The following is a 25,801-nucleotide window of genomic DNA, read 5'->3' on the forward strand; positions in this document are numbered from 1 at the left end:
CAATAAAGTTGTATTTGAGCAAACTCTGGGAGATAGTGGAGGACAAAGAGAGGAGCCTGGCATGCTGCAGTCCATGGAGTCACAGAGCCAGACACGACTCGGTGACTGAACAACAACATGATACAAGGCTGCACTATACACACCAACAGAGGACATCAGAAGCAGAGATGGAAGGGAATTTCATTCACAACATCAAGAAGAATACAATGCTCAGGAATAAATTTAACCAAAGAGGCAAAAGATTTGTGTGCACTGAGGACTACAAAACGCTGAAATTAAAAGACACAAAGAAATGGAAAAACACCCTTTGTTCATGGATTAGACGACTTAGTAGTTAAAATGGCCACACTACTCAAAGTGATCTACAACTTCAATGGAATGCCTGTCAAAATCCTAGCGGTAATTTCTATAGAAACAGACCAAACTTAAAGCTTACATGGACTCTCTAAAGACCCGGAATAGCCAAACAGTCTTGAGAAATAACAAAAAACCCAGAGGCCCCACATTTCCTGATTTCAAAACATTACAAAGCTACAGTAATCAAGAGTAGGGTACTGATGCAAAGACAAATATATGGACCAAGTGTACAGAATGTAACACCCAGGAATAAATCCACATATATATGGTCAAATTATCTTCACCAGTGGAGATAGTCTCTCCAACAAACGGTACTGGAAAAACTAGATATCCACATGCAAAACAATGAAACTTGACCTTCATCTTATACCATACACAAAAATATTTTAAAACTTTAAGGTAAGACCTGAAGCTAAAACTCCCAGAAAACATGGGGGGGGCGGTACTTAACGGTGGTCACACCAATGACTTCTTGCCGTGAAGCACAAGCACAAAAGCACAAGGAACGAAAGCAAGCGCAAACAGCTAGCACTGCAGCATGAAACGCTGCGGCACGGCAAAGGAGGCAATCAAGAGTGGAAAACGCAACCTACCGAACAGGAGAAAAATCTTCAAACCATTTGTCTGATAAGAGATTACTATCCAAAATATACAGGGAACTCCTATAAGTCAATAGCAAAAAAAAAAGGAAAAGAAAAACAGGCAACAGACTTGAACAGAAGAACACTGAGCACTGAAGAACTGATCCTTTCAAACTGCGGTGCTGGAGAAGACTCTTGTGAGTCCCTTGGACAGCAAGGAGATCAAAACAGTCAAGCCTAAAGGAAACCAACCCTGAATAGTCATTGAAAGGACTGAAGCTGAAGCTCCAATACTTTGGCCACCTGATGCGCAGAGCTGACTCATTAAAAGGACCCTGATTCTGGGAAAGACTGAGGGCAAGAGGAGAAGGGGACAGAGGATGAGATGGCTAGAGGGCATCACCGACTCAATGGACATGAATTTGAGCACACTCTGGGAGATGGTGAAAGACAGGGAGGCCTGGCATGCTGCAGTCCATGGGGTCACAAAGAGCCGGACACGACTAAGCAACTGAACAACAAATATGATCCTGCAATCCCACTTTGAAGTATTTATTCAAAAGAATTAAGAACAGGATCTCGAAGACATATTTGTACTTCCATGTTCAATGCAGTATTTTTTAAAATGGGCAAAAGGTAGAAATAACCTAATTATCCATCAACAGAGAATAAAGAAAATGTTACACACACAACAGAACATTATTCAGCCATTAAAAAAAAAAAAAAAACAGGAAATCCTATCATATGCTATAATATGAACCTTCAGGATGTTACCCTAAATGAAATAAGCCAGTCACAGAAGGACTTAATACTGCATGATTCCACTTGTAAGAATTCTAGTCAAACTCAATAAAAATAGAAATGGTGGTTGCCAGGGGCTGGACAGGGGCCAAAATGGGGAGTTGCTATTCAATGGGTATAAAGTTTCAGTCAGGCAACATGAAAAAATTCTAGAGAACCACAGTACAATACTGTGCTTACAATTAACATACACTTAACAGTTACTACACACTTAACAATTTCCTATGATGTAGACCTCATGTTGTAGTTTTTATCACAATAAAAAAAAGAACTTTGAAAAGCATTTGAAGCTTAACAGTATACAGAATAAATACACAAGTTATATTCAAAAGATACACTCATGAACATTTTATTTACTTTGTTGAATTAAGGTGGCTTAGTAAACACTATTATTTTAAAAGTTTTGACAAGGTTTTGCCATTTTAATGCTGAAGACTAATCTAAAAGAGTGAATCCAATGAGAACTGTTGTTCCCTACTGTTAATTGTTTCAAAGTTTTACAAAGTTAATATAGGGTTTATTATAGGGAGCAGGAGGATTTGAGGATACACCCTACTACTTAAAAGTTAAAATAAAAAAACATATGCATGTGGTTAATACGGACACACTGGGGCACGGGTCAGAGGTAAGATACAACCAACACGGACTCTGAGCTCTTGACATCATTCCAAATAGTCTAGCAACTTCACACGCACCTAAGTACACATCACACACGGTACTGTGTACAGTACCTACAAAAACACCAGACAGCCATCAACTTTTCATGGAAAACAAAACCCCTCTTACCACTCAGCAAGCCAGCTAAATTGTAACTGAGTCCTTTCGACTGCACTACCAGGCTTACTTAAATCTTGTTCATTTTTATTCTGGTTTAAAAACTAGATGTATCATATTAACTAGATTCCTTATCTTTCCAGTGTTAAACTTATTTGTGGATTCCATTTCTTCTGAAATCTACTCCGAAGAATACTTAAACAAAAACAAAAAAAAAGTAAAAAAGCTCTTAAGACTATTCTAACATCCTAAAGATTTGGAATCATCAATCCTAGTAATCTTAAACATACTAACATACTATTCCTTTGTTTCAATTCTCCAGGGGCATGACAAATAAGAACCTCAAATGTAACACTGTGTTACAGCTAAAGAAAAAATATGCCAGTGACAGATGCATGGCGCATGACGCATTTATCTATGAGAGAGAATTCAATTTCTACAAAAACAATGGACCAATTTTTATAATTATAATGCAAGGCTATGGTTAACAAATTGGCTTGTTGAATCACAATTAGAAAAAAGAGGTAAGAAGAGTTTTTTCATGAAAAGCTAAGAAGAAATGACAATATTATGGTATTCTTTATTGAGCTGGCTCTCAAAGGGGGGAAAAAATTGGAATAACTGCTTTTAAGCCATGTGAACTTTTTAGCAGTACCAAACTTATTTCTGAGTTTTAAAGAGCACTGTGTACTAAATGAGGACAAATACAGTAAGCTGATTTGAATCCATCCAGCCTTACCTACCGGAGAAGGCAATGGCACCCCACTCCAGTACTCTTGTCTGGAAAATCCCATGGACGGAGGGGCCTGGTAGGCTGCAGTCCATGGGGTCGCTAGGAGTCGGACACAACTGAGCGACTTCACTTTCACTTTTCACCTTCATGCACTGGAGAAGGAAATGGCAACCCACTCCAGTGTTCTTGCCTGGAGAATCCCAGGGATGGGGGAGCCTGGTGGGCTGCCGTCTATGGGGTCACACACAGTCGGACACGACTGAAGCGACTTAGCAGCAGCAGGAGCAGCCTTACCCACAGAAGGATATCATAACACAACTGCACTCTCAGCAGTAACTCTGTCAGCGTGCACTACAACTGAATGACTTCTGAAAAAGCAGAGTGCCACAGTGCACAACGGTGCGTGTGTCGCACTTCAGTGACAAGAAGGGAGAAAATTAATCTGGATATCACTTTTTTTTTAATTCTTAAGGTTTCTTTTTGTTTAAGATGGGCAGGAGAGGCAGAGAGTATCTGAGGAAGAAAGTTTCACAAAGATTAGGGTACCTTTTGGCTCTTTAGAACTTTCTTTTAAGCATAATGATATAATCTCAGATCGTCTTAAACTATGATCAAAACAGCCTTAAAGTAAAATTTCCTAGTTTGTTTAAATATTCAGGACATAATTTGACGAAAAACTGCACCTACCCCTAAACTAAAACCAAGAATGTCTCTACTGCTAAGAACTAGACATTCAGAAGTGTGAAGATAGAGCACTAAGCAAAGGTATAATCCACAAGTACATGGGATGAGTAGAACTGAAGATTTTTCCTGATTCAATTAAACCCTACAGATAAAACTTTCAAGAGACAGTTATTTTTATGAATAAATTGTCAACTCCTATCCACGAGAACAATTTATCTGCTACTCAGCTGTTTTACCTTCAAAAGAATTTGTAACAATTTTATAAAATTTTATAACAGGTATTGCCACATCAAAATATCATCTTAAAATAGCATAACTTGAGCATAAGCTCTAAAAATTTTAGTAAAACTTTATAAAACAGGTACTTGCACATCAGAATATCACCCTGAAACAGCATGACCTGAGCATAAGCTCTAAAAAGTCCAAATAACAAAGCATAAAATAAAATACCTGACACTCTGAAAACTACTAAGCAGGCTACAGCTCAACAATTATTAAAATAAAAAGATACTAGGATGAGCCAGGAGTCAAAAACAAAAAAAAGAAAAATCAGCTGAAACAAGCATCAGTTTTACAAGTAAAACTATCACTAAATATAATAAATATAGAATGAACCAGTTGTATTAGGGAGATGACTTATCCAATTTAGAAACACAAAAAGAGAAGCTGAAAATATCTTGAAATATGGCTAAATAGAGAATATTCAATCTCCCCTTCATTTAGCTGGACACATGCTTGCCCTGACTTTCCAACATCTCTTGCTACACGTGTGGGCATATGACCAGGTTCTAGTCAATGATACATGTACAGAAGTGCAGTACACCTTCTGGAGCCTGGCCTTCTAGGGATGTTGACTGCCTCCCCTTCCCATTCTTACTATTCGTATTCTTCAATACTCCATAGAGATGGTAGAATACCACAACAGGAAGATGGGTCCCTGACAATATATAAATTTGAAAACAGTCCAGAGAGAAACAGCCAAGGACGGATAAACCAAAGAAAATAAGCCAGCTACTGAAAACTAATTTGAGATTTCTTATACATTAGCTGAGTCAAATGCTACTGAAATTAGTTAGGAATGAATAATGATAGGAATCTGATAAATACATAAAATTTTGCCAACACCAGACTTGTGTATATGTATCCTACACACATATAATCTTAAAAAGAAACAATCTGAAGGATATAAAGAACATCTGCAAGAATAGAACAAGGAAAAAACACAATCTAAAGTCGACTTTTCTTTTAAAAAACCTGTTAAAAATATATATACTCTGAGGAAGATCTCTATATGAACTTCCATGGTGCGATTTCTAAGAATTACTACTAAACAAAAATTTTAAAAGAAAACTAAGTGCAAAAGTACACATATAGATGCTACCTTTTACTATGTAAGAAAGGGGAGAAATAAGAAAATTTATGCTTGTTTTTATACAAAGAAATAGAAAAAGGATAAAGCAGAGAACAATTAACAGTTCCTGACCAGGGGTGAGTGATGGGATAGAACACTGCTCAACAAAGTGACCCTTCATTGAATTTACCTTTCTGTACAGTATTGACTTTTGGAAGCATGTTAATGTTGTGCATAATCAGTCAAATAAATTAAATAAATACAAATAAAAGGGAGGAAAAAACCTAAAAGTGAAAGCAAACCAGAACAAACAAACCTACTCACCATTCAAATGAACAGCAAATACAATGAAGGGAAGACAGAAAGCCCAAGAGACGGGCAGACAGAACTAATCTCAGTAACTTATGAGCACAGTATTTATCTTTACACCTCAAGACAGAGAATGTAGGGTAGGACAAGTGCAGGATTACAAATAAATCCTAAACACATTAGTAGAGTTATTTATTGCAGTGGAATGGACAAAGCAACTCTGTAACTATTTTAGACCTATTACAGGTTTGAGTAAAAGTGTTGCGAGTAAAGACAGAAGGCAAGAGAGAACCCTGCAGGGACGGGCTAATATTGTAGTGTGCACTCATGATTTCTAGAACAGATATGTGCGGAAATCTATATGCATATGCATACATATGCTGGAATCTGGATGTGTTTTGATGCGCATTTCCTATCTCCATCTCCAAAAAGGGCCAAGAAGTGAAGACCATGTCTACTGTCCCAATCTTGGTCTCTGCTCCTCACTAGAGGGAACAGAACTCAGAGAAGGGGCCTGATTCCAGGGCTGGAGCAGAGCACATATGAGATGAATCTCGAACACTGTGTTATGCCAAAAACTAAGAAAGTGCTCACAGAATGATGGGGGTATGTCACAGTGACAGAAGAGGCACACTAGCCACATCATGACAAATGTACTTATAAAATAAATAATGAATTATGAACCATTTTTTTAAAAGGTAATGACTCATGAGTCCATAATGACAGAAATAAAACAACCAAACAAATAAAAATAAGTAAATAAAACAAATGGGGAAAGGGATGGGTTGATGCTTACAGCAGTGTTGAGAACTGACTAAATGATTATTTTGCAAGCAGCACAGTTAAACTCTGAATCAGAAAGGCATCATCATGCATATTAAATCGAAGAGTATGAAGAACAAAGTAGTTGAACAGTCTCTTCAAAGACTGCATTTTAGTTACAAGAGGAAGAAAATAATCATACAGCAACTATATAAGGGCCTACCCCTTTAACTGGGTGATTATAATTAACATCCATCCAGAGGTGGCACACTGAACAGAATACATCATCACTTATACAGTATTTCAGCATAGAATGAATAACCTGACTCTAATCATGAGGAAACTTCAGATTAAACCAAAATGAGAAGCTATTTTTTGAAGGGAGGATCGGGGGAATGTCAAAGTCATAAAAAACAGACTATAGAAATGTTCCTAGTTAAAAGAGACTAAAGACACAGTTAAACAGCTAAATAAAATACCTCACCCTAGACTGGATCCTGTACCAGGGAGGGGAAAATGCTACAAAGCACATTACTGTGTCAAATGACAAAACTGAAGCAACACATTAGGTAAAAATACTGAAACAATGTTAAATTTACTAAAGATGATGTGGACATTAACTAGAAAATACACACTGTATTTAGGAGTAAAGGGCTAATGATACATATGTACATACACAAACTCACCCTTAACTATTCAGAACAAATGAAAAAGCAAATATTAAGATAATCAGGGTAAGGAATGTTCATTGTACTATATTATTTTTGTGACTCTTCTATAATTTTTAAATTATTTCCAAATATAAACTATTTTAAAAATTATTTCCAAATAAAAATATTAAAAAGTTTTTAAAATTCCCTCAGAAAACGTGTAAAATAGAAAAGGTATAAATCATCATTCTATCAGTTAATTATTTTAATTTCCATGAAACAACTAAATCAAATTCAGACAAGAGTAAAAGAAAGAAATCAAAGAGTAATAAAAAGAATAATTCAACTTTAATATAGGCAATCGCTACAAAATGGGAAGGAATAAAGATATCCTTTATTTATGTTCTTAAATAAAATATTAAACAATCATAACAAATGAAAGTTCAACAGCAATACTTCTCAGTTGAAGCACAGAAAGAGATGAGAACATAACCTGTACCTTGCCCAAAGTTAGTAAGAGTCTTCTATTTTTAATGATTTTTCCCTAAAAAGCCAGTGGGCCCCTGACAATCTTCTTTGCCCTGGCTTCTAAGAAGCTCACAGTTGTATTTGTGGTAGGTCCCTAGGAAATCCATAAAGACCAAAGGGCGTGAATTTTAGCTTCAACTCATCCAATCTTTAGGGCTTCTCTGGTGGCTCAGACAGTAAAGAATCTGCCTGCAATACAGGAGACTTGGTTCGATCCCTGGGTCGGGAAGATTCCTGGAGAAGGGATACCCACACTCCAGTATTCTTGCCTGGAACATCCCATAGACAGAGGAGCCTGGAGGGTGCAGTCCATGGGGTCACAAAGAGTCGGACACAACTGAGTGACTAACACATCTATACTTTTTCTTAGCACAATTTCCTCCTGGTTATTTTTCAACCTGGTTCTACCAAATTCACCTCTGTACACTATAAAAACAGATCTATAAACAATACAGATGACAGAATTAGGTGACAAAAGATATTGAAAATAACTGTAACCATATCCCACATAGGTAAAAAGGTAAGGGAAACAATTATGTTAAGTAGAAAAGGAAGATATAAAAGAGATCCAAACTAATAATTGGGATTAATAGCTGACTAGGCAGCGGGTAGCTCAAACGGTAAAGAATCTGCCCGTAATGAGGGAGACCTGGGTTCAATCCCTGGGTTGGGAGCATCCCTTGGAGAAGGGCATGGCAACCCACTCCAGTATTCTTGCCTGGAGAATTCCAGGGACAAAGGAGCCTGGTGGGCTACAGTGAATGGATTCACAGAGTCGGACACAACTTAGCGACTAACACACACAGATACTGTTGAAGAACCTGAAAACGGTCAACAGAAAACTATCTAAACTAACTAAATGAAACCAAGACTGAAAAAATTTTAAAAAGATGGATAGAATGGCAGCACACACCGGGAAAAGTTTCATCAAGCCCAATAAATAAATGAGAAGGCAAAAATTAATTCCCTTCACAGACAACAGCACTTTGCCCTGAACTTCTCAAATACTATTTCATTTAAATTTCACCTAAACTTCCCAGTTCCCCCAAAATCCTATAAAAACTTTTCTTTGGTAAGATGCCCCGTGAGTGTCTCTGCTGTGCAGTATCCTTTACTGCAATAAGTCAATAAGCCTGATTCTGTTAGACTACAGGCAATTTCTGCTGATTTTAGGCTGATTCAAAGTAAGACCAGTCCCCAGAGGGGGGAAAAGCGCCAAAAACTATTAGAAGAATATTGGCTAAAATTTCCCCAGATTTGATGTTGACCAATTGTCAAATATAAAAATCAAATATTTAGTACTATACACATTCTTTGGCTTCCCTGATAGCTCAGTTGGTAAAGAGTCCGCCTGCAATGCAGGAGACCACGGCTCGATTCCTGGGTCAGGAAGATCCCCTGGAGAAGGGATAGGCTACCCACACTCCAGTGTTCTTGGGCTTCCCTGGTGGCTCAGCTGGTAAAGAAACCACATGCAATGCAGGAGACCTGGGTTTGATCTCTGGGTTGGAAAGATTCCCTGAAGAAGGGATAGGCTACCCACTCCAGTGTTCTGGCCTGCAGAGTTTGGACTGTATAGACCATGGGGTCGCAAAGAGTCAAGCACGACTAAACAACTTTCACTTCACTTCACTATACACATTCTTTGCAGAAAGATACTTCCAAAAATCTTAGAAATAAACATATATGTACACTTTCTGTAGCTCAGACACTAGGAACTTAATGCTGGGGGGGAAAAATATATGGTCACCATCCTCAAAAAACTCCCAGTATTATACATCTGATGCTAATTTATGGTCATCATTAGTATGAAGTCATAGGAGTATCAATAAGTTCAGCAAAAAGTATTCTAGATGCCAGAAGCCCAATGAACTCTAAATAAAATGTATTACAAATTGGAAAACCAAATTCCAAACTATAAACACCCTAAAACACGTTCTCTCTCTCTCTGTATGTTTAAATGTCACAAGTATGTCAGAATTCCCATGCTCTTGATTAACTCATGGCTACATTTTTCTCAATTTGAACTTCATTTTCTGGGAAATAAGCCACAGTGAAGTATTTTGAATTTTCCAATTTTAAAGGAACTTGAACTAAAGAAAACAAAAAGATTAATGGTATTTTTATGCCTTATTAAAATCCTCCCAGAATATTAAAGGAAAAAAAACACCAGAATTAGATCACATAGAGAAAATAACTTACATTTTCCTATATCTTTATAGAATGTAGATCAATGATTTAAGTACCTGGTTTAATATTTAAGTTAAATACTACCTATATAAAAGGAAGAGAGATATGCTTGCTTTGGAATAAATATGAAATACTAAGACTACTCAAAAATTTCCATGGGGAAAAACATTCTATTAATACCTCACTAAGACATTTATCTTTTTCCTTTTCATACCCCCAATACCTAGCACTGTGAAATGCATGTAGTTATGTGCTGAACTAAAACAATGACAAAGAAAAGCAAACTAAAACTGACCCTCTTCCATACCCAGGTTCAACCAGAACACACTCAGCTTCAACAACTCTTTGACTCACCAACCTGGGAACTGTGGCTTTTTTATGTTTATGCTCTGGCCAACAACCCTCTCACCAGCAGACCAGTGGTTAGCGTCTCTTTCTCAGGCTTCACATTCGTCTGTGTCTCAGATTTCTAGTCCATTCTCTATACCATGAGAATACAGTAAATCTCATACTGTTTTGATGACTGAATCCAGGGATGGTCAATGAATCCCCAGACACAGAACAAAGGTAACCAACAATGTGAAGAAAAATAAGCTGCTTCATCAGAGTTCTGTTAGAGAAGGATACTATAAATGAACATCTGTTCTTGAGTGAGAGGTGTTCTTTAAAATCACTTCAACTTTAAGATTCTGGGTTTAAATTGACTGACAACCTATATAAACTCATTTTATAAAACAAAACAAAACAAAAAATGAGTTTACAAAATCATAAAAACTACACTTTAAAACCACAGCTTTACACAATTTTAACTTTCAAATACAGCTAAGTTTATTACCAAGCTGATAATCAAGTTTTAACTTACTTACCCAAAAAACCTACTATCCTGTGTCATATTGAAAAACAGAAGGGAAGAAAAATAAAAGTCCAAAACGTTCCTTTGAGAGTCAAACAAAAGACACTACCAGAGGGGCCCAGCATAAAACCACAGGGAAATGATGAAAGTGAAGGTATAAATATTTGAGAACTGAAACTGAGACTGACACTATGGTTAGTTTCATCAATGACCCAGCAATAATCTTAACTGGCAAAATAAGACAGCCAAAGCCTAAGGTAAAATGTAAGCACAGAAGGTTAGTTGGGATGATTATATGGATAATCCCTTACGAAGAGAGCAAACTGGCAACAGCTGAATGGAAAGATCAAAATCAAAGAACAGATCAGGCAAAAGAAATGATCTAAGTTTCTCAGAACATATATGGCAATAACAAAATAATGGAATTCAGGGAGACTGGCTACAGCCAGTGATCAGAAATAAGGTAGCACTGAAAAACAAAAATTTAAATTACCAGATGTTCAAATAAAACCACACACAGAAAGAACAGGTACTTAAAACCAGGTTTATTTCAACCTAATCCCTCAAACCATGTCTTTACTTTTTCTGCCTTCCAAGTGACAACTTTTCTGAATAATCATTTTAAATATGTTCTTACCAGAACTTTTACCTTCCTCATCTTTCTGACACATTTTTCACACAGCCAGCCCTCAATTCTGTTATAAACAACCCTTCTTTACATTCCTGGTGAAGTTGGGGGAAATTCTCACTGCCAGCAAGCTTACAGAAAGTTAATGTTTTCTAACATGGGAAGACAGGTAGAGGAAAGTGGGACGTCTCAGCTAGTGGCACTGAAGTTGAGGAGCTGGCCTGTGTGGCCAGGAAACTGGCTCTATACAAAAGGACGGTATTAAGGATACTCAGTATCGGAAAAGGGAAGTAAAATGCAGAAAGCGGGAAGGCTAGAATAAAACATGGTGTTGAACTAGAAATGCAGGTATCTAGTATGAACTGAAGGAGAAGGCAATGGCACCCCCACTCCAGTCCTCTTGCCTGGAAAATCCAATGGACGAGGAGCCTGGTGGGCTGCAGTCCATGGGGTCGCTAGGAGTCGGACATGACTGAGCGACTTCACTTTCACTTTTCACCTTCATGCATTGGAGAAGGAAATGGCAGCCCACTCCAGTGTTCTTGCCCGGAAAATCCCAGGGACGGGGGAGCCTGGTGGGCTGCCATCTATGGGGTCGCACAGAGTCGGACACGACTGAAGCGACTTAGCAGCAGCAGCAGCAGTGTGAAGTGATGTTTCTAAAAATACACAGATATGAAATAAATATGTGTCTGGGTGGTGGGTACTAGTGGTGAGAGAGAGGAAGAAAATGCATATATTCACATGTTGCCTTGCTCTGCTGACTCAAAGTAGGCCTAGAAGCAATGATACCCCAGAAGAAATGACCAAACCTTGGGACCAGATTTTATTTTTAAAGATCATTCTCCACTAAGAAAACAGGGGTCCCTGGAGACATAGCTGACTCCAGGCCTGGGAATGTGTATCACAAGCATCTTAGTGTGTCATTAGTAAGGAAATGCAAAATAGTGGATCATGTTAAAAGCCCGTCTGAAAAAACACCCACAGGCCAAATCTAAGAAAACCTGAGTACTGAAATAATGATAGTACTACTATTTAAATAAATAGCAGTAACAAATGACTGAATAAAACAAGAAATCCATGTTCATACTGACATAAAGAAATTAATATATAAATGGATATGTAATAATGAATACATAATGTACATAATAAGAATATATAAATACACATATTCTTTATGTACATGAGTGAGAGGGGGAAAAAAAATCTACCTTACAGTAGAAGGCCAACTAGTAACAACTATGGAAGGAACAATACAATTAACACACAAAAAAAACACTCAACAACAATCAGAGTAAAGATCGATTCATGAAAAACTCAATGCTAAAGCTAGTAGGTAGGGTTTCCCTGGTGGCTCAGTGGTAAAGAATCCGCCCGCCAACTCAAGAGACACTTGTTTGATCCCTGACCCAGGAAGATACCACATGCTGTAGAGCAACTAAGCCCATGAGCCACAACTCCTGAGCCCCGTGCTCTGAGCCCAGGAGCCTCAACTACTGAGCCCACGCGCCCTGGAGTCCACGCTCAGCAGCAGGAGAAACCACAGCAACGGGAAGCCTATGCACTGCAACGAAGAGCACCCCTGCTCACCCCAACTAGAGAAGAGCTCACACAGAAACAACCCAGAACAACCAAAACTAAACTTCTTAAAAAAACTAGTGGGTAAAAGCTTGATAAGGAGCTGAAGAACCTGATAAACTTCAGGGGATAGTTAACATATATAGTTATGATACAGACTGACATTGTGTGCTACCTGGTATGATGCAGTTAAAACAGAGCATCTCTTCTGAGGTATTTCCACCAAATACACATAACCTAAGAAGACTCTTGCAAGTCCCTTGGACTGCCAGGAGATCCAACCAGTCCATCCTAGAGGAGACCAGTCCTGGGTGTTCTTTAGAAGGACTGATGCTGAGGCTGAAACTCCAATACTTTAGCCACCTTATGGGAAGAGTTGACTCACTGGAAAAGACCCTGATGCTGGGAGGGATTGGGGGCAGGAGGAGAAGGGGACAACAGAGGATCAGATGGCTGGATGGCATCACCGACTCGATGCACATTAGTTTGGGTGAACTCCAGGAGTTGGCGATGGACAGGGAGGCCTGGTGTGCTGCGATTCATGGGGTCCCAAAGAGTTGGACACGACTGAGCGACTGAACTGAACTGAACCACAAGAAAACATCAGATAAGCACAAATTGAGGGACATTCAACAAATAGCTGATCTTAACTCTTCAAAAATGTCAAAGCCATGAGAAGACTAGGAAAGACACAGATATTCAGACTGAAGAAGGATGGAGATTTATGACAACTAAATACAACATGTGATGCAGGACTGGATCATGGAAGATTGGGGAGGGTAGGATTTGTTCTGCTCTAAAGGCCATTATTCAGACAACTGGGAAAACTGAACAGGATATGTGGATTACACTCAATTACTGTATCAGTGTTATTAACTACATGGTTTTGATGGGTATACTATAGCTATGGGGCTTCCCTGGTAGCTCAGAGGGTAAAGCATCTGCCTACAATGGGGAGTAAAGTACTCTCATTTCTATAAACTAAGGTACTGTGTTGGCCAACGCAATACCTGATGCTGGGGAAAAATTGCAGGCAGGAGGAGAAGGGGACTACAGAGGATGAGATGGTTGGATGGCATCACCAACTCAATGGACATGGTTTGAGCAAGCTCTGGGAGTTGGTGATGGACAGGGAAGCCTGGCATGCTGCAGTCCATGGGGTCGCAAAGAGTCAGACACAACTGAGCGACTGAACTGAACTGAACTGAACCCGGTATTTGGGAGTAATCAGCATTAAGTCTGCAACTTATTCTCAAGCCATACATGATAGGGGGGCCCATTTAGAACCCCATAGGATATTTAGTAGTATCCAAGACATTTTTGGTTGAAAACAGGGGTATGGGGGTAGGGGAGGAATGGGACCAGCCATCTGTTGGACAGAGGCCAGAAATGTTGCTAAATATTCTCCAATGTACAGGGCTACCCTCCATAACAAAGATTTACTCAATGCAAAACAGCCAAGAAAGCCTGATAGGTAAGGAGAAAAATTTGCCACTGCAAGACATGGGCCACCTTTCCACCACTCAGAAATGAGGTCATTAGTGCCTTTAATCAGATTAGAGAAGACCCAGATACTCTCACTGACCTATTAGTCCTACCAGTGAATACCAGGGGGTATTCCTCTTATAATGGAGAAATGGAGCAACTGCTGAGAACACTTTCTACACCCACTACCTAGTGACCCCCTCCTTTCGTTTTTTTCTGGAGATCTGGGGGGTAACCTACATAAAAACTCCTTGAAGAACTGAGCTTGTCTTTTTTAACATCAAAAACATGAATCATAATTTCTTATATATGAAACAAATCTATTCTTTTCACTGAATTTATAAATGCTTAAAACTCTGATCCCATTTATTTGCTCTATTCCTTTATACTCATCGAAACTCAATAGGTTAAATTTCAGTTTTGTGTTTCTCAATGGTTCTCTCCTTTTAAACAATTCAAGTAGTTCTTTAGCTGTCTTGAAGACAAATGGATGACCTATTTCTTATTAAGACCTAAGGATTTTATACTGCTTAGCTTCTTGTTGCTCTCTTGCTGACGTAGGCTTCTAAATTCTTTGGATATTTTCATAAGGATATGTAATTTCCATGGGATCTAAAGCATTATTATTACTTTTCATTAAAGTACTATAACACTCAGGATCAAAGTCTCATTTTTGAAGTTTACTGACCCACCTAAACAGTAGTAATATCTAAGTGAAAAAAATTCTGACACAATTCCACTTAAAAAGGGTTTGGGGTAAACCTTTCAATAGAAGGTTAAAAATGAAATGAAAAGTTTACTGAAGCCTCTTTGGGGATTAAATCAGCACTACTGTTTTAAGGCAGGGCTTTACCTATATTACATCTTTCAAATGAGTTCAAACTCATAGCTCTTTTGGTTTCATAATAATGATTTTCTTAATTTTCTTCTGACATTATCCATCAACAGTAAATAGGTCTTCTGCCTACTTGCTTGCATGACCTGATTTACTTTAGGCCAGAGAGATTCCTTCATAATCGGGTCAAGTACATGTACACTGCTGCCTCCTAAGTCATGCTAGTAGCAAAGAAATGAATCCAATATAAAGTTTAAAACTAAGTTAAAGAAATGAAATTAAGTACAAATGAACTCGAATACTAAATTAAAATACCTAAGATAAAAATTACCTCAAAACTTTCAAACACTACAGCAGAAACACAACACTATAAAACGACTATACTCCAGTAAAAATTAACTTAAGAAAAAAAAACCTTTGGAACACGTTACTATCACTTCATCCTTAGAGAAATAATTTAAAGACAAAAGGAGCTAGAAAGAAATCGTAAACTTCTTTCAGTGTATTTACTGTTCATAGTAATACCGGTATTATAATTTAAAAAGTAATGTGTGCTATAGAATAAACCAAGAAAACAAAGTACAAAATTCTGAAATGTTAAATCTAAAATGAAACTATTAACTCAGTTTATTTTCAATATATTTCATAGCTCTATCCAATGAACAAGTCTAGAAGCAATGAATACACACAGCACTTAGTTCTGGGTTTCTAAGTACTAATCCCCACAGAAAGAACTGATCTTTAGATGAATGAATGATTCCATGACTGAAAGTAAACTCTGGGTCATCATCTGTGCAGAAAGCGAAAAAAGTGCTCAAAGATGATGGGGCTGTATCAAAAGGAGACAAGAAATAGCTTGAAATGGTTGTGCTGGCCAAACCTAATGGGCAATAGAATATTCACATGGCGCCAAAGTAACTCCCAGAAGCTTACTAACTAAATTATAAAAGGAAAAATATACTTTTATTTTTGAGGCTCCAGTGATCACAACTGGACAGTTGTGGAGGCAGCCATGTGCCCAGCAGTTCAGCAGGCAGTCAGTACTAAGCAGAATAAGCAGGTGTTACACGGCTGCCAATGTGATACAACATACACAATATTACTTTTGAGGTACTCTTGCCAAAACACGTTTAACCTCAGCCTAGTCAAACATACAAACTTAATTTCAGTGTTCTATGACACTATACTATTTTAACACAGTGGGGTAATGACTTATATCATCAAGAAACAATCAGTTAAATTCTGAATGTGAAAACACTCTACAAGACAGATATCCTGGGCTCTTAAAAAAAAAAATCACTGTCATGGGGAATTTTAAAAGATGAAGAGACTGCTCAAGATTAAAGAGACATAACACGTAAATCAGTTCAGTTTGGGGAAAAAAATATATGTCTCATTTTAGAGAGTTGAGAAAAACTGAATATGGACTGAACATCAGATTATATCAAAGAATTACTAATCATATAACCACAGTTAGCTATGAAGACTGTCCTTTTTCTTGAGAAATGCATGTGATGTATAACTCCACAACTTACTTTCAAATGGACAGGGTAAAATGTTATGTAATACACATGTGCACATGCACGCACACACACATACACACATGAAGAGGGGAGAGGAAGGTGCCTTGGTGTGTCATTACAACAACTAGAGAGGTCAATCTAGGTAGAGGAATATGGTATTCATCACATTGCTTTTTTCACATCTTGTGTAAATTTTACTTTTCATAATAAAAAGTTGAGGGAGGGGGAAATAAGGTAGAATATTATAAATCAGAAGTTTTCAAACTATGGTCTATGGAAACTTTCAGAGCGTCTACAAAGAAAAATCCATTTTCAGAAAAATAATGTGTTATCTGCCCTTTTCACTGTGTGGATATTTGTAGGGATGGTGCAAAAGCAATGCTGGGTAAAGCTGTTGATGTCTTAGCATAAATCAAGGTAGGGGCTCTGAACTGTATATAAGTAATTATATTCTTCAATGCTACATACTCCAGTTATAAAATAAAATGCCAGTTTCAAACTAACATACATTGTAAAGCACCTACACCCCAAAGAAAAATAAACAATCAAAATAAAATGCCACTGTCACATAAGAAAAAAGCCTTTGATGAATTAGGTAAAATTACTGATTAAATTGTAACCCTTAAGTGCACTAATGATCTATGTGAAAAAAATCAGTGTACCTAAAACACTCCTGTTGCATACAAAGTGTGGTTGTATCAAATAAAAAACACTATTTACTGCTCAAGTTTCAAGCTGAACTAGCTACTTTTCTTCTGAACACCGTTGTTTATGTGAAAGACTGACAAACTGCTTACACAGACCTGGTGTCAGGCAGACATTTTCTCAAAAATGAACAAAGCAGGCCTGTCACTGCCAGTCGTTTTCCCTGAAGTATTTTCTGCCAATGAAAAAAATTTCTACTTTTAAGCAAAAACTAAAATTTTGGAGAACTTTATCTACTATTTTGAACCTGACAGCTTCAGTCTGACAGTGATATTTTTGATACTGTATAATACAGTGTGTCATCATATGAAAGCTGGGATAAACCAGTGTAATCAGTATTTTCCAAAAGACCAGTGTATGATGTTATAAAACACTCATGTGTAAAAGATTCATTCAAAAGCAGGACAGACCAATAGATTTTAATGTAACAGTATGAAAAGTTCACTGGCATGGTTTTAGATCCCAAGCTTCATTTAATCTTTAAGTAACTCCTGCTTGATGCGTTTTGATGTAGTAGCAAAACAGAATGTCCATGATTACCTGAAAAAGCTATTTAAAATACTGTTAGGCTAGAATGTCTTCATACTTTTCAACTAAAACAATATAATAAAAAGTACTGAATGTAGAGGATATGAGAATCTAGCTGTCTCTTAAAAAATTTTTATTGACGTACAGTTGATTTACAATGCTGTGTTATTTTCTGTGGTACAACAAAGTGACTCAGTTATACATATATATTCTTTCTCATATTCTTTTCCATTATGGTTTATCACAGGATACTGAATATAGTTCCCTGGGCTAAAGAGTAGAACCTTGCTGTTTATCCATCCTAAATAGACTAGTTTGCATCTGCTAATCCCAAAAAGAACCAGAGATCCAACTGCCGACATCTGTTAGATCTTAGAAAACGCAAGGAATTCCAGAAAAACATCTACTTCTGCCTCATTGACTATGCTAAAGCCTTTGTGTGAATCACAACAAACTGTGGAAAATCCTTAAAAGAGATGGGAATAACACACCACCTACCTGCCTCCTGAGAAGCCTGTATGCAGGTCAAGAAGCAAAAGAACTGGACATGGAACAACAGACTGGTTCCAAATTGGGAAAGGAGTACGTCAAGGCTGTATACTGTCACCCTGCTTATTTAACTTACAATACAGAGTACATCATGCAAAACGCCGGGATGGTTGAGCCACAAACTGGCATCAAGACTGCTGGGAGAAATAGCAACAACTTCAGACATACGATGACACAACTCTAATCACAGAAAGCAAAGAGGAACTAAAGAGCCTCTTGATGAAGGTGAAATAAAATGAAAAGGCTGGCTTAAAACTCAACATTCAAAAAATGAAGATCATGACATCCAGTCCCACCACTTCATGGCGAACAGATGGGGAAACAATGGAAACAGAGACAGACTTTATTTTCTTGGGGTCCAAAATTATTGCAGATGGTGGCTGTAGCCATGAAATTAAAAGACACTTGCTCCTTGAAAGAAAAGCTGTGACAAGCCTAGACAGCCTATTAAAAAGCAGAGACATTATTTTGCCAATAAAGGTCCGAATAATCCAAGCTATGTTTTTTCCAGTGTCAATGTATGGATGTGAGAGCTGGACCATAAAGAAGACTCAGTGGCAAAAAACTGAAGGTTCCGAATTTTAATGCTGGAGAAGATTCTTGAGAGTCCCTTGGACAGCAAAGAGATCAAACCAATCAATATTAACAGAAATCAACCCTGAATATTCATTGGAAGTACTGATGCTGAAGCTCCAATACTTCAGCCACCTGACGCAAACAGCCAACTCATTAGACTGAGGACAGGATGAGAAGGGGGTAAAAGAAAATAGATGGTTGAATGGCATCACCAATTCAACAGACATGAGCTGAGCAAACTTCAGGAGATGGTGAACGACAGGGAATCCTGGCATGCTGCAGCATGGAGTCACAAAAAAGTCAGACACAACTCAGTGACTAAACAACAACAATTCTGAAGAATCTAGCTGTCTTATTAAGCCAAACTATATGAAAAGATTTGCAAAAAACGTAAAACACTGCTACTCATCTCACTTCTTGTTTTAAGAAAATAATTCTCACTAAAATGCTACATTAATAACGGATCATTATTATTATTTTAAGTGAATTATAAGTATCTTTGATATACGTTTTCATTTTTAACTTGGTAAATACTGGTAAACAGTAACATATATAATCAAAATCGCTCTGGGATTCTCAGTAAAATTTTTAAGACTGTAGTCCTGAGACCAAAAAATGTGGTAACTTTCACACTAGAAATCAACACATGCCATACACAATTTTAGAAATCAAACACTCACCTAAAAATTAAGGACCACAGTCATTACACCACACTACCATAGCCCCTGGCTCCAGAGCAAGTTAGCGCCATTGAAATTAGCATTAAGCACTTTTTTTCCCCCTGCTGGGAGGTGGGTACATGGCGGTACAAAAGTATAACACAATCACTCTGAAAAGATTCCTAACTGGCTCTTCAGAGGTAAAAGAATTAAAAATAAAATGAGGCCAGATAATATAGACACGCTCATTTTTTAGTTGCTTAAAAGTAGTTCAATCTACAATAACAAAACTACAATGACATTATATACACTATTTAAGTAAAGGAATTTTTCAATACAAGGGTAAAGTCAAGCAAATTATTCTCAATACCTATGCAGGACCATATTTAAAAGACTTATAGTGCTCGCTTTGGCAGCACATATACTAAAATTGGAACGATACAGAGAAGATTAGCATGGCCCCTGCGCAAGGATGACACGCAAATTCGTTAAGCGTTTCATATTTTAAGAAAGCTGTGGTACATATACACAATGGAGTATTACTCAGCCATTAAAAAGAATACATTTGAATCAGTTCTAATGAGGTGGATGAAACTGGAGCCTATTATACAGAGTGAAGTAAGCCAGAAAGAAAAACACCAATACAGTATACTAACGCATATATATGGAATTTAGAAAGATGGTAACAATAACCCTGTATACGAGACAGCAAAAAAGACACTGATGTATAGAACAGTCTTTTGGGCTCTGTGGGAGAGGGAAAGGGTGGGATGATTTGGGAGAATGGCATTGAAATATGTATAATATCATATATGAAACAAGTCGCCAGTCCAGGTTCGATGCACGATACTGGATGCTTGGGGCTGGTGCACTGGGACAACCCAGAGGGATGGTATGGGGAGGGAGAAGGGAGGAGGGTTCAGGATGGGGAACACATGTATACCTGTGGCAGATTCATTTTGATATATGGCAAAACCAATACAATATTGTAAAGTTAAATAAAATAAAATTTTAAAAAACTAAAAATAAATAAAAGATAAAAAAAAAAGACTTATAAAATGCCTAAGAATGAACTTACCCTTAACACTATATACAAAAATTAACTCAAAATGAATCAATGACCTAAATGTAAAACTTAAAACTATAAAACTTAGAAGAAAACACAGGTGAAAAGGTAGACATTCAATCTCACAATGATTTTAAATATGACACCAAAAGTGTGTGTAACGAAAAAAAAAGATAAATTGGACTTCACTGATATTAAAGCACACTATCAAGAACATAAAGAGACAACTCACAGTACAGGAACATTTATGTGCAAATTATGTATCTAATGAGGCATTAGTATATAAAGAGCTCCTATAACTCAACAAAAAACCAAACAATTAAAAATTGGGCACTAAATAGACATTTCTCTAAAAAGGTGTACAAATGTCCAGTAAGAACATGAAAAGATGCTCAACATCATTAATTAGTAAAATACAAATCAAACCACAATGAGATACTATTTCCCACACATGAGGATAGCTATTATCAGAAAACTCAGACAATAATATGTTGGTAATGATGTGGAAAAATTGGAAACCTTATGCACTCAGAATATAAAAACGGTTCAGTCAAGGTGGACAAGTCTGGCAGTAAAACACAGACCTGGGCGTCCCTTGTGGCGCAGTGGTAAAGAATCTGCCTGTCAATGCCAGAAGGCACCAACACCTGGTCCGTGAAGATCCCACATGCTGCGGGACAACTACTTGTGGTCCAGGCGCCACAACTGCTGAGCCCACATGACACAACTACTGAAGCCTGAACACTAGAGCACATGCTCCTCAAGGAGAGCTCTTCAGTGAGGAACGCGTACACTGCAACTAGGCAGGAGCCCCTGCCTGCCACCGCTGAAGCTCACACAGCAGTGAAGGGCCCAGCACAGCCCGATAAACACTTTAAAAAAAAAAAAAAAAACAGACCTACCATATGTCCTAAAAATTCCAATCCTAAGTATCCAAATCAATTGAAAGCAGGTGACTCAAAACAGCCAAAAAGTGAGAACCACCCAAGTGTCCATCTACAGATGAGTAAATAAACAAAATGTGGTATACACATACACTGTAATATTCACTTCACTTCAGTCACTCAGTCGTGTCCGACTCTTCGAGACCCCATGAATTGCAACACGCCAGGCCTCCCTGTCCATCACCAACTCCCGGAGTTCACTCAGACTCACGTCCATTGAGTCAGTGATGCCATCCAGCCATCTCATCCTCTGTCGTCCCCTTCTCCTCCTGTCCCGAATCCCTCCCAGCATCAGAGTCTTTTCCAATGAGCCAACTCTTCGCGTGAGGTGGCCAAAGTACTGGAGTTCCAGCTTCAGCATCATTCCCTCCAAAGAAATCCCAGGGCTGATCTCCTTCAGAATGGACTGGTTGGATCTCCTTGAGTCCAAGGGACTCTCAAGAGTCTTCTCCAACACCACATTTCAAAAGCATCAATTCTTTGGCGCTCAGCTTTCTTCACAGTCCAACTCTCACATCCATACATGACCACAGGAAAAACCATAGCCTTGACTAGATGGACCTTTGTTGGCAAAGTAATGTCTCTGCTTTTTAATATGCTATCTAGGTTGGTCATAACTTTCCTTCCAAGGAGTAAGCGTCTTTTAATTTCATGGCTGCAGTCACCATCTCCAGTGAATTTGGAGCCCAAAAAGATAAAGTCTGACACTGTTTCCCCATCTATTTACCATGAAGTGATGGGACCAGATGCCATGATCTTCGTTTTCTGAATGTTAAGCTTTAAGCCAACTTTTTCACTCTCCTCTTTCACTTTCATCAAGAGGCTTTTTAGTTCCTCTTCACTTTCTGTCATAAGCGTGGCGTTATCTACGTATCTCAGGTTATTGATATTTCTCCCGGAAATCTTGATTCCAGCTTGTGTTTCTTCCAGTCCAGCGTTTCTCATGATGTACTCTGCATATAAGTGAAATAAGCAAGGTGACAATATACATCCTTGACGTACTCCTTTTCCTATTTGGAACCAGTCTGTTGTTCCATGTCCAGTTCTAACTGTTGCTTCCTGACCTGCACACAGATTTCTCAAGAGGCAGGTCAGGTGGTCTGGCATTCCCATCTCTTTCAGAATTTTCCACAGTTTATTGTGATCCACACAGTCAAAGGCTTTGGCATAGTCAATAAAGAAGAAATAGATATTTTTCTGGAACTCTCTTCTTGCTTTTTCCGTGATCCAGCAGACGTTGGCAATTTGATCTCTGGTTCCTCTGCCTTTTCTAAAACCAGCTTGAACATCAGGAAGTTCACGGTTCACGTATTGCTGAAGCCTGGCTTGGAGAATTTTGAGCATTACTTTACTAGCATGTGATATGAGTGCAATTGTGTGGTAGTTTGAGCATTCTCTGGCATTGCCTTTCTTTGGGATTGGAATGAAAACTGACCTTTTCCAGTCCTGTGGCCACTGCTGAGTTTTCCAAATTTGCTGACATACTGAGTGCAGCACTTTCACAGCATTATCTTTCAGGATTTGAAACAGCTCAATTGGAATTCCATCACCTCCACTAGCTTTGTTCGTAGTGATGCTTTCTAAGGCCCACTTGACTTCACATTCCAGGATGTCTGGCTCTAGGTCAGTGATCACACCATCAGGATTATCTGGGTTGTGAAGATCTTTTTTGTACAGTTCTGTGTATTCTTGCCACCTCTTCTTAATATCTTCTGCTTTTGTTAGGTCCATACCATTTCTGTCCTTTATCGAGCCCATCTTTGCATGAAATGTCCCCTTGGTATCTCTAATTTTCTTGAAGAGATCTCTAGTCTTTCCCATTCTGTTGTTTTCCTCTATTTCTTTGCATTGATCGCTGAAGGCTTTCTTATCTCTTCTTGCTATTCTTTGGAAGTCTGCATTAAAATGGTATATCTTTACTTCTCTCCTTTGCTTTTTGCTTGTCTTCTTTTCACAGCTATTTGTAAGGCCTCTACAGACAGCCATTTTGCTTTTTTGCATTTCTTTTCCATGGGGATGGTCTTGATCCCTGTCTCCTGTACAATGTCACGAACCTCATTCCATAGTTCATCAGGCACTCTATCTATCAGATCTAGTCCTTAAATCTATTTCTCAGTTCCACTGTATAATCATAAGGGATTTGATTTAGGTCATACCTGAATGGTCTAGTGGTTTTCCCTACTTTCTTCAATTTAAGTCTGAACTTGGTAATAAGGAGTTCATGATCTGAGCCACAGTCAGCTCCTGGTCTTGTTTTTGCTGACTGTATAGGGCTTCTCCATCTTTGCTGGAAAGAATATAATCAATCTGATTTCGGTGTTGACCATCTGGTGATGTCCATGTGTAGAGTCTTCTCTCTTGTGTTGTTGGAAGAGGGTGTTTGCTATGACCAGTGTTATTTTCTTGGCAAAACTGTATTAGTCTTTGCCCTGCTTCATTCCGTATTCCAAGGCGAAATTTGCCTGTTACTTCAGGTGTTTCTTGACTTCCTACTTTTGCATTCCAGTCACCTATTATGAAAAGGTCATCTTTTTTGGTTATTAGTTCTAAAAGGTCTTATAGGTCTTCATAGAACCGTTCAACTTCAGCTTCTTCAGCGTTTCTGGCTGGGGCATAGACTTGGATTACTTGAATGGTTTGCCCTGGAAACTAACAGAGATCATTCTGTCATTTTTGAGATTGCATCCAAGTATTGCATTTCGGACTCTTTTGTTGACCATGATGGCTACTCCATTTCTTCTGAGGGATTCCTGCCCGCAGTAGTAGATATAATGGTCATCTGAGTTAAATTCACCCATTCCAGTCCATTTTAGTTTGCTGATTCCTAGAATGTCTACATTCACTCTTGCCATCTCTTGTTTGACCACTTCCGATTTGCCTTGATTCATGGACCTAACACTCCAGGTTCCTATGCAATATTGCTCTTTACAGCATCGGACCTTGCTTCTACCACCAGTCACGTCCACAGCTGAGTATTGTTTTTGCTTTGGCTCCATCCCTTCATTCTTTCTGGAGTTATTTCTCCACGGATCTCCAGTAGCATATTGGGCCTCTACTGACCTGGGGAGCTCCTCTTTCAGTATCCTATCATTTTGCCTTTTCATACTGTTCATGGGGTTCTCAAGGCAAGAATACTGAAGTGGTTTGCCATTTCCTTCTCCAGTGGACCACATTCTGTCAGATCTCTCCACCATGACCCGCCCGCCTTGGGTTGCCCCACAGGCATGGCTTAGTTTCATTGTAATATTATTCAGCCATAAAAAACAAACATCCTGATATATGATACATCCCTACAACAGGGATGGAACACCCGGACAACAAATGCTTAGTGAAATAAGCCAGACACAAACAAATATCGTGTGACTCCACTTACATGAGTTACCTAGAATAGGGAAACTTACAGAGACAGAAAAGTAGTGTTTACCAGAGGCTGGGCAGGTCAAGGTGGAGTTATCGTTTAATGGAGCTATTTGTTAATGGTAAATGTCACTGAATTGTATACTTGCATATAATAGTAGAGTATGTTATGTATGTTTTACCACACTTCAAAACATGGTAACAATGCTTTTACAAACTGACTTCCATATAGCCTTCGAAAGACAAAATTATATTGCCATGATGTTTGCTGGTTACTTTTAAATTAAAAAATTAAGAGTTAAGCCCTCCAACAACAAATAATACAAATGACTGCCAGGGCTTTACTTACCCGTTTGGGGCCACTAAAAATCTTTCTGGTATTTTCCTTTGATTTATCTCCTTGTTTATTTGGAGGCTTCTTCACACTTTCAGGCACACCAGGCAAGTCCTCTGTAAAATCCAAGTTTTCTGAAATGGTAATCAAAACTAGCTAGCTTTCTATTATTTCAAATTATCTACCAGACAACTAATGAACATTTGGGGGAGAAAGAAGCATACTGTGGGGAGGAAAAGATAAAATAAAAACAACACATAGCTGACGAAATACTCCAATATTATTCTCACTCTCCCATACTCACTCCCTGCTTGTACCCTACTCTAGAAGAAAATCAGAAACTTAGTTGCAGTGCATGTGCTCCAATTTTATCAGCAAAATCAATTCTTTTCCAGAATAATTTGCTCTTCAATGTTCATACAACTGCTTGTTATCTTCAACAGTAAAACTGGCAGTCTAGT

At 38.2% G+C, this 25,801-nt stretch overlaps 1 protein-coding gene and 1 non-coding gene across 5 annotated transcripts in view; one reads left to right on the forward strand and one right to left on the reverse strand.

Annotated features, from left to right (window-relative positions):
- WAPL (WAPL cohesin release factor) overlaps positions 1-25,801 on the reverse strand; it is a 77,011-nt gene that overhangs the window by 25,025 nt on the left and 26,185 nt on the right. For 3 of the 4 annotated variants that reach the window (XM_061405549.1, XM_061405550.1, XM_061405552.1), the window contains exon 4: positions 25,356-25,474. In XM_061405549.1, the coding sequence (XP_061261533.1) occupies positions 25,356-25,474 (119 nt within the window). The remainder of the gene's footprint in view (positions 1-25,355; positions 25,475-25,801) is intronic. The other variant, XM_061405551.1, reaches the window with a different exon arrangement.
- On the forward strand, positions 20,040-20,146 carry LOC133240791 (U6 spliceosomal RNA). The gene has a single exon (XR_009734389.1). It is a non-coding gene; the product is annotated as a U6 spliceosomal RNA (small nuclear RNA).

Source organism: Bos javanicus, chromosome 28 (genome assembly GCF_032452875.1).
Source record: "Bos javanicus breed banteng chromosome 28, ARS-OSU_banteng_1.0, whole genome shotgun sequence".
Taxonomy (NCBI): Eukaryota; Metazoa; Chordata; class Mammalia; order Artiodactyla; family Bovidae; genus Bos; species Bos javanicus.